General features: G+C 47.1%; 1 protein-coding gene across 4 annotated transcripts; it reads right to left on the reverse strand.

The window, feature by feature from the left end:
- Positions 1-286: 286 nt before the first annotated feature.
- Positions 287-10,314, reverse strand: spata5l1 (spermatogenesis associated 5-like 1). 4 transcript variants are annotated; one of them, XM_041894770.2, is made up of 12 exons: positions 10,171-10,314; positions 8,893-9,866; positions 7,656-8,347; positions 7,177-7,362; positions 4,516-4,800; positions 4,131-4,316; positions 3,760-3,918; positions 3,246-3,455; positions 2,817-3,044; positions 2,417-2,551; positions 1,182-1,307; positions 287-512 (listed from the first exon to the last, which is right to left on the reverse strand). In XM_041894770.2, exons 2-12 carry the CDS (start codon positions 9,407-9,409, stop codon positions 375-377), a joined length of 2,862 nt encoding a protein of 953 aa, XP_041750704.2. In that variant the 5' UTR covers positions 9,410-9,866; positions 10,171-10,314; the 3' UTR covers positions 287-374. The 4 variants fall into 4 exon arrangements, with proteins under 4 accessions (XP_041750704.2, XP_045079436.1, XP_045079434.1 ...); XM_045223501.1 differs by lacking the exon at positions 8,893-9,866; XM_045223499.1 differs by lacking the exon at positions 8,893-9,866 and having other exon boundaries at positions 7,656-8,376.
- Positions 10,315-10,414: the final 100 nt, after the last annotated feature.

Raw genomic sequence — 10,414 nt, forward strand, 5'->3', positions numbered from 1 at the left:
CCCAGAAAAGCACACCTGATTCTACTTGTCAACTAATCATCAAGCCCTTTAAGGTTAATCAGGTGTTTTTATCCAGGCTACAACAACAATGTGTGCTGTTGGGAAACACTGAAGTAGAGTGGTGAGATCCTGTTTGTGCTGATTTACTACACATGTACACCACTAGATGGTGTAGTTATCCCTACAATCAATAGGAGGATGTTATAACAGTTACGAAGAAGTGACCGTAATTAGGCCTACATACCGCCAACTCGTGGCATAGAAACAGCCAACAGACCCCAAAAAATGGAAGTTCACAAAATGGAAGTTTTATTTTACTTTCCAAATCCGACCCATCTGTCAGCCATCATATGATGAGGTGGGTCTGTAGTTTGTCATCTGAAGAGGTTTTTGTATGTCTGTAGTTGCTGGGTCGAGAGAGAGGGAGTCATCCTCTGTAAAGACTGGAGGAAGTATCGGTGTTTGATACTAGAAGCTTCCATACTCTCCTCCTGGAGGGTCAATAGAGCCGCCTGCAGACAACAACATTACAGTTAAACCCCCGCAGCTCTCATTCTATTTCTATAGTATAAACAAACACTTTGCCGATTCTCTCTCCTATGGTTAAAACATACAAATATTATTATTTTTTGGTACTTTTTACCCCTTTTTCTCCCCAATTTCGTGATATCCAATTTGTAGTAGTTAGTCTCATCGCTGTACAGACTCGGGAGAGGCGAAGGTCGAGAACACAACCCTGCCAAGCCGCACAGCTTCTTGACACACTGCTCGCTTAACTCGGAAGCCAACTGCACCAATGTGTCAGAGGAAACGCTGTACAGCTGGCAACCGAAGTCAGTGTGCATGCACCCGGCCCGCCACAAGGAGTCGCTAGAGCGCGATGGGACAAGGACATCCCGGCCGGCCAAACCCTCCCCTAAACCCGCCGACGCCTCATGGACCGCTGCGCCACTCGGGAGGCCAAAACATACAAATATTCTGAAGCATTTTTCTAAAAGTGACTGTGGTGAAGAAATCCCACTGTAAAAGCATTATCTGTATTCTCGTTCAGAAAAATACTTTAGGGACAGGTGTATTGGTGTATACTGTACCTCATTGCGAAGGATTAAAGGTACAGGTACAGTATATTGTATTTAAAGGGGAGGCGTGTTAAAAGGGCTAGGTGTTTTGGTACTCTGTACCTCTCTGCACAGGTTCTCCAGGTCTGCTCCAGAGTAGAGGTCAGTCTGCTCAGCCAGCTCCTCCAGACACACATCATCATCCAGAGGCATCTTCTCTGTACACACCTGCAGGATGGACACACGCGCCTGGAGGGAGAGATAGAGGGAGAAGAGAAAAGGGGGAGAGGAGGAAGAGAGAGGTGAAAGAGGGAGAGTGCGATCAGAGGGATGATCAGACACAGAGGCATGTACCGGAGATTAAAAATGTCACAGCAACATCAATCTGGCGCATCAGACCCTTGTCTTATACCTCTAGGGCAGGTGAAGGTGTAGCAATATGTACCTGTAGGGCAGGTGAAGGTGTAGCAATATGTACCTGTAGGTCAGGTGAAGGTGTAGCAATATGTACCTGTAGGTCAGGTGAAGGTGTAGCAATATGTACCTGTAGGGCAGGTGAAGGTGTAGCAATATGTACCTGTAGGGCAGGTGAAGGTGTAGCAATATGTACCTCTAGGGCAGGTGAAGGTGTAGCAATATGTACCTGTAGGGCAGGTGAAGGTGTAGCAATATGTACCTGTAGGTCAGGTGAAGGTGTAGCAATATGTACCTGTAGGGTAGGTGAAGGTGTAGCAATATGTACCTGTAGGGCAGGTGAAGGTGTAGCAATATGTACCTGTAGGGCAGGTGAAGGTGTAGCAATATGTACCTGTAGGTCAGGTGAAGGTGTAGCAATATGTACCTGTAGGTCAGGTGAAGGTGTAGCAATATGTACCTGTAGGTCAGGTGAAGGTGTAGCAATATGTACCTGTAATTCAGGTGAGGTCATATTTACCTGTTGTTCGTGTGAGGTAATAGTTACCTCCAGGTGAGGTAATATTTACCTGTACTTCAGGTGAAGGTGTGGTAATATTTACCTGTAGTTCAGGTGAGGTAATATTTACCTCCAGGTGAGGTAATATTTACCTGTACTTCAGGTGAAGGTGTGGTAATATTTACTTCCAGGTGAGGTAATATTTACCTGTAGTTCAGGTGAAGGTGAGGTAATATTTACCTGTACTTCAGGTGAAAGTGAGGTAATATTTACCTGTAGTTCAGGTGAAGGTGTGGTAATAGTTACCTGCAGGTGAGGTAATATTTACCTGTAGTTCAGGTGGAGGTGGTAATAGTTACCTACAGGTGAGGTAATATTTACCTGTAGTTCAGGTGAAAGTGAGGTAATATTTACCTGTAGTTCAGGTGAAGGTGGTAATAGTTACCTGTAGGTCAGGTGGGGGTACATAGATGATCTGGTCCAGTCTCCCAGGCCTTAGGAGGGCGCTGTCCAGAGAGTCTGGTCTGTTAGTGGCCGCTACGATCATCACTTCCTTGTTACACACCTCCTGGTACTCCAACTGACAGAGAGGGTAGACAGACAGACAGGACATCATGTTAACAACAACAGGAGCAGATTGTCAGGGCGTTTGAGGGGATCAGTTTGAGCAATGTGAAGCTCAGAATTGCTACTCTTTAAGTGATTTGTAGATCAGTCATTCTGAGCAGAATCGATATAAAAAGATGTGCTGTTTGTGTGTATGTTTTTTGTGTGATTATATGGTGTATGTTTCCTTAAACGACTAGTTCTGATTGGTGCTCTAGTAGTAGGATGTAATGTCTGACCTGTTCCTGTTGGTGGCGCTCCTGCACTCCTTCAGCTTGTAGGGTCTTCCCTGCTCCTCTCCTCTCCAGGGTCCTAAAGCCTACCCCGTCCAGCTCATTCAGCAGCACAGACAGGAGGCGGGTCTGGGCACTCTGAGGGGCGTGGCCTTCTGACCGGGAGCCAATCAGAGAGTCCACCTCATCCAGGAACAGGATGGAGGGAGCGCAGGCCCGTGCCTGACGAAACAGCTACATACAGGAACACACCACATGGTTAAACACGCACACATACAATAACATCTACCAAAGTGATTATATCGATTAAAGCATGACAGCAACATTCCTCCAAATAACAAAGTTGAACTGCTTCAAAAAATGTCTAACACTGCATGCTAGTACAAGAAAAAGAGGAACAATTCGTTTAAGACGAGGGGTTCTCCAAACCCCTACCTGAGCCAGGGCCTTCTCCGAGTCTCCTACGTATGGAGAGTAGAGGTCAGCCCCGCTGACTGACAGGAAGGAGCAGTGGGAGGAGGTGGCTGCAGCCCTGACCAGGGTGGTCTTAGCACAGCCTGGGGGACCATACAGCAACACCCCCCTGGGACGGGACAGACCCAGACGCACAAACGCCTCAGGGTAACGCATCGGCCACTCTATACTCTACAGGGAGGGAGCAGAAACAGAGGACAGGAAGTCAGGGCAAGTCCCAAATGACACCCTATTCACCCTATACTCTAGTGCACTACTTTGGAGCAGAGCCTTGTGTCTGTTATTGCCTGCTGCTCTTCAGTGCTTGGTTAAATGAATGGATGGATGGATGGATGAATGAATGGATGCAATAGTGAATGAATGGATGGATGAATGAATGAATGAATGAATGAATGGATGCAATAGTGAATGAATGGATGGATGAATGAATAAACAAAGGAATGCTGCTGATTGCCCGGTATAGTTCCAGCAGTACCTGTTGTAGTTTGAGTTTGACTTCCTCCAGGCCTCCTATCTGTTCCCAGGAGACGGCTGGGAGGTCTGTCCGTCCCAGACTGCCCCTCAGACAGGACGGACGGACAGTCTTCAGGGCAGACAGGAAGTGTTCCATGGTGATTGCCTGCTCCCCTGAACCCTGACAACATACACAACGCACAGCAGGAGGCTGAGTCAATAATGTTAAGACTTTATCTCAATGAGAATAACCTGGATAAAAGTTAGAACAAGTGTGTGTATGCTGGTTACCTGTGTGTGGTGTCTTGTGTGTGAGTGTGGATGATCCGGCTCGAAGGACCAATATGAGCTGACTTTACAGTGTAAGGTGTTTGTGTGTGTGTCTATGCTTACCTGTGTGTTGTGTCGTATAGCCAGCATGGCAGCCTCGCGGCAGAGAGCACTGAGGTCAGCACCCACATACCCTGTAGTCCTCTGGGCCAGCTCTGCCCAGTCCACACTGACACACACTGGCATGGCCTGGCACAGCACTGACAGGATGGACAACCGCTGCTGTGCTGTAGGGGCACCGATAACCACCTGGACAACAGAGAGAGAGAGTAGACAGAGTACATTACAGTACAGACAACTACTGCTGCCCTGATGGGGCACCGATAACCACCTGGAGGCAACAGACACAGGATAGTCTTATTGTACAGACCAACACACACACTCATTACTGTACCTCTCTGTGGAACTTTCTGGTTTTAATTAAGCTTGAATAACAATATTAAGTCACCTCTCTGTCGAACCTCCCGGGCCTCCGTAGCGCCGGATCCAAGCTGTCCGGCTGATTGGTGGCTCCTACGATGAGGAAGCGATCTGATTGGTCCATGCCATCCATGAGCGTGAGCAGCTGAGCGACCAGCCGGTTCTCGGGTGCGGAGGATCCAGTCCGTCTGGGACAGAGAGAGTCCAGCTCATCCAGGAACAACACACACGGCCCCTCCTCTGCCGCTGCCCGCGCCCGACCAAACACCGCCCGCAACCTCTCCTCACTCTCCCCTGGCCGAGACCCTACTACCTTGGGAATGGAGGAGGCAGGGTAAAGTCCAATTACATTTAGCCAGTGTGTGTGTATTGTGTAACAGCGAGCCCACAAGCTAAACAACATAGGTAAGAAGGCTGGGAACGGTTTGATGTTAAATGTTGCTTCATGTAAGCAAGTATTCAAGTGTGTGTTGTCTAATACTGTGTGTTGTGTAATACTGTGTGTGTATGTGCATGCATATGTATGTGACTGTATGTTTGTGTGTTATATTATGTGTGTGTGTGTGTGTGTTTGTGTGTTCATGTTTATATGTCTATGTGTGTCCATGCGTATATGTTTATACATTGCATTCGGAAAGTATTCAGACCCCTTGACTTTTTCCACATTTTGTTACGTTACAGCCTTATTCTAAAACTGATTAAATTGTTTTTTTCCCCTCATCAATCTACACACAATACCCCATAATGACAAAGCAAAAACAGGTTTTTATAAATGTTTGCAAATTTATAAAAAAAAATGGAAATTTGACATTTACATAAGTATTCAGACCCTTTACTCAGTACTTTGTTGAAGCACCTTTGGAAGCGATTACAGCCTCGATTCTTCTTGGGTAGGATGCTACAAGCTTGGCACACCTGTATTTGTGGAGTTTCTCCCATTCTTCTCTGCAGATCCTCGCAAGCTCTCTCAGGTTGGATGGGGAGCGTCACTGCACAGCTATTTTCAGGTCTCTCCAGAGATGTTCGATCGGGTTCAAGTCCGGGCTCTGGCTGGGCCACTCAAGGACATTCAGAGACTTGTCCCGAAGCCACTCCTGCGTTGTCTTGGCTGTGTGCTTAGGATCGTTGTCCTGTTGGAAGGTGAACCTTCGCCCCTGTCTGAGATCGTGAGCGCTCCGGAGCAGGTTTTCATCAAGGATCTCGCTGTACTTAGGTGCCTTTTGGCAAACTCCAAGCGGGCTGTCATGTGCCTTTTACTGAGGAGTGGCTTCCGTCTGGCCACTCTACCATCAAGACCTGACTGGTAGAGTGCTGCAGAGATGGTTGTCCTTCTGGAAGGTTCTCCCATCTCCATAGAGGAACTCTGGAGCTCTGTCAGAGTGACCATCAGGTTCTTGGTCACCTCCCTGACCAAGGCCCTTCTCCCCCAATTGCTCAGTTTGGCCGGGTGGCCAGCTCTAGGAAGAGTCTTGGTGGTTCCAAACTTCTTCCATTTAAGAATGATGGAGGCCACTGTGTTCTTGGGGACCTTCAATGCTGCAGAAATGTTTTGGTACCCTTCCCCAGATCTGTGCCTCGACACAGTGCAAGACGTGTCCCCCTGCTTAAGACAGTACATGTCCAGGCCCGTCTGAAGTTTGCTAGAGTGCATTTGGATGATCCAGAAGAATGTCATATGGTCAGATGAAACCTAAATATAACTTTTTGGTAAAAACTCAACTCGTCGTGTTTGGAGGACAAAGAATGCTGAGTTGCATCCAAAGAACACCATACCTACTGTGAAGCATGGGGGTGGAAACATCATGCTTTGGGGCTGTTTTTCTGCAAAGGGACCAGGACGACTGATCCGTGTAAAGGAAAGAATGAATGGGGCCATGTATCGTGAGATTTTGTGTGAAAACCTCCTTCCATCAGCAAGGGCATTGAAGATGAAACGTGGCTGGGTCTTTCAGCATGACAATGATCCCAAACACACCGCCCGGGCAACGAAGGAGTGGCTTCGTAAGAAGCATTTCAAGGTCCTGGAGTGGCCTAGCCAGTCTCCAGATCTCAACCCCATAGAAAATATTTGGAGGGAGTTGAAAGTCCGTGTTGCCCAGCGACAGCCCCAAAACATCACTGCTCTAGAGGAGATATGCATGGAGGAATGGGCCAAAATACCAGCAACAGTGTGTGAAAACCTTGTGAAGACTTACAGAAAACATTTGACCTGTGTCATTGCCAACAAAGGGTATATAACAAAGTATTGAGAAACTTTTGTTATTGACCAAATACTTATTTTCCACCATAATTTGCAAATAAATTCATAAAAAATCCTACAATGTGATTTTCGGGATTTTTTTTCCTCATTTTGTCAGTCATAGTTGACGTGTACCTATGATGAAAATTACAGGCCTCTCTCATCTTTTTAAGTGGGAGAACTTGCACAATTGGTGGCTGACTAAATACTTTTTTCCCCCACTGTATGTAAATAAGGTATCTGTTTTTTATTTTTAATACATTTGCTAAAATTTCTAAAAACCTGTTTTCACTTTGTCTTTATGGGATATTGTATGTAGATTGATGAGGAAAAATTATAATTTAATCAATTTTAGAATAAGGCTGTAACGTAACAAAATGTGGAAAAAGGGAAGGGGTCCGAATACTTTCCGAATGCACTGTATGTGTATGTCTGTGTGTGTCCTCTTACCTCTGGTCCTCTGACTGTGATCAGGCTGGCCCCCACTTCCCCCACCAGGCAGCGGACCAGCAGGGTCTTTCCGACCCCCGGGGGCCCAGCCAGGAGCACTCCTCTGGGGCAGGACAGACCCAGGGAGCCCAGGGTAGCAGGGTACTGCAGGGGCAGGCGCAACATCTCTCTCAGACACGCTGACACCTGGAATCACAGACAATAAAGACATGATTAGACAGAGACTAAAGGGTATTTCTGTCCTTCATCTACAGTGACTTCCTCCACTCGTCTCCTCTCCTCCAACTGCATTGACTAACTAAAGACTTCAGGAGAAGAGAAAATAGATTCTCAAGAGGCATCCTAGAGTCCATATTGCTTTCACCTACTGAGTCACATCAGAGTGAACGATGTGACAATTGAAATTGACTATTGAGGAGGAGAGGAGAAGAGGACGCCACTGTAGACTATTGAGACGCAGCCTCATCCTGGGTCCTCACCTCGTCCAGTCCTCCCAGTAGGACCCGGGGCTGCTCCTGTAGCTGTCCTCTGTAGTGCCTGAGGGTCCTCGTCCCCGTTATTTCCACCCCCGTCTTAGATGTAACCAAACCAGCCATGGTGGACTCTGGGTTCAGGCTCTCGATGACGATCAGTTTAATGTCCGTGTCATAGTCACCCACATCTATCACATGATTCTGGTGGACATACGTTCCTTTCAGCATGTCCTTCACAAGTTCATGGATGAAACTGGGAGGAGTGGTTTTCCGGAACTCCAAACTCTGAACCACCACTGATACTCTGATGCCTTTCAGCTTGGAGCAGGAGACTGGGGTGAGGCTGGGGTTAGGACTTTGACATGGGCTGGGGGGAAGTGGGCTAGAGCTGGGGCTAGGGTTAGGGCTGGGGGTTAGGGGTAGGCTGAGGGTGAGGTGTGTGGGTGTAGCTTTGTTTAAGATAAGATTTGGAGAGCAACATTTCATGTCTATCTGTATGAATCCGTCAGCTAGGTCAGGCCTGGGCCAGGCAGTACAGAGACAGGATCCTCCAGACAGAGCCACCAGAACAGGAGAGCCCAGCGCCAACCCCAGGGAGGACATCAGCCCTGGGCCCAGTCTGACCCTCTGGGTGCCCCTGTCAGCTGGGTCCATCGGCAGCACTCTCAGAGACACCTCCTCTTCCATCACCGTCACAGCTGGAGATGGAGAGAAGACACAGGCTTGTCTGTGGGAGGAAAAGATTGAGAGACATGGATATGGGGTTTATTCATCAAGAACTCTCTCACTAAAATACAGACACTAACTGACAGACACAGACACGCACACACACAATCACATGTACTTTTTTTTATCAGCTTAAAATAAATAACTTTGTTTATTTTCTTGTTTATGAGATACAGATAAGTTATGTTGCATCATATGTTATTGCTTTTTTGTTGTTTGGTTTAGTTTTAATATAATCTTTCAATAATTAATAACATTCATGACGTGAGAATATTTTTTGAAATACACATTGCATACTAGAATGCAGACATTTCAAACATAAATACTGACATTTGTTGGTCATTAGAGATAATCACCTGAACTTTTCATACATTTAGACATTTTAGATGGCAGACCACTACTGATAAAACAGTTCTGCTTGTAAACAGTTGTTAATTACATTTTTATTTAATGATGCTCATTTAGGGCTTTTTTGTGGTCCCCTTTTCCTGAGGGGAAGAGACAGGACATTTCGTACCACTCTTTGATGGATGGGTACCTTCGATGGAGCTGGAGGTGTCTGGGGGCAGAGGAGGGTAGCCACTAGGGAGGTGGGAGGCGGCCGGAGTACTGGCAAGGTTTGGTGGATCGTCATCATGAGCCTCCATTTGAGTGGACCAGACTGCTGCAGGACCTGTGTCATCAGGGAGGGAAGAGTCTTGGGATGGCTCTTCACTGGCAGACTCGAAACTGTCATCGTTCTCCTCGTCATTCCTGCTCTCTGGTGTGCTGTCAGACCGACTGCAAGACTGGCTGTAGGTGTGGTTGTTGCTCTCGGGTTTGTGATGCTTCTCCTCTTCACCTCTCTGCTCCCTTGTCCTCCTCTTCCTCACCTCTCTGCTGCTCATGTTGTTTGGGGATGTGCTGTGGGATATGGGGCTCTTCAGGCTCATCTGCTGGCTGTGTTGGTTGTTGCGCTTCAGGTTCTGCTCCCATTCCACCGTTCTTTGCTCTGTTGTTGTAGGCTTGTGGACAGTTGAAGTAGGTGTGCCCATCACCTTGCTTTCACTCGTGCACTCTCTGGACTTGTGAACTCACTGCATCTCCAGCACGTAACAGTCTTGCAATCCTTCACCTGGTGGTCCATGGCATTACAGACATAGCAGCGGGTGGTCTGTCCTGGGTAGAAGATTCTGCCACTGTGTGGCCCCAGCATGATGTTGTTGGGGATCGTGAAAGCTTCATCATCAGTTCCTCTCTTGGTCCGGACCTTGTACCTGCTTAGGCCATAGCATATCCCATTGTCGTCTACTGGTTTCATGGCAGGCTGAAGGAGAGTGCAGTAGCGTTGCAGATACAACTCTTATGTCATGTCCAGAACTTCAACGTTATAGTCTTCTCGTCCACGTTGGATGGGGACTCCACTTCCCAGTCACTCCATTTCTGCTCATGTGCATTTGAGTTGCGCCGATTTGGGAGGGTTATGTAGGAATAGACGTCTGCAGCAGTGATCTACAGGGATTCGAACTATAGGTTTTCAGCCACATACTCTCTACAGTACTAGGCACCTCTCCTTCCCCAACGAAGCGCACCCTGACCCAAAATTGGGAGCCATGATGGAAACTTTGCTAAGTTGTGAAATCACCTTTACCATCACCAAAACAGTTTAGCAACCATATCCCAGCCTGCTAGCTACCTATGCTTTCTGGTTACAGTGGCTAGCTAGCGACGGATAGCTGGCTGACTTCTATAGCTAACAACACCATAAAGAACACACACATAAAGACACAGTAGCTAGTTAGCTATAGCCACTTACCAATATGAGTACTATACGTTCTTCTTCAACCACGTTTGTTTCACTCTTATTTTCTTATTTCACTAGACGAATAGTTTGACAGCAAGCTAGACGCGATCATGCTGCAGTTCCATGTTTACAGCAGACATGTGTGTCGAAAATGAGATGGCCAACAGTAAGCGTTCCCTTGGTCGATTTGGGGGGGTTATCTGATAAGGGATTATAATTCAGATATCATTTTACATTGTAGTTTGATTAGAATGGA

The sequence above is a fragment of the Coregonus clupeaformis genome, chromosome 1 (genome assembly GCF_020615455.1).
Source record: "Coregonus clupeaformis isolate EN_2021a chromosome 1, ASM2061545v1, whole genome shotgun sequence".
NCBI classification, from domain to species: domain Eukaryota; kingdom Metazoa; phylum Chordata; class Actinopteri; order Salmoniformes; family Salmonidae; genus Coregonus; species Coregonus clupeaformis.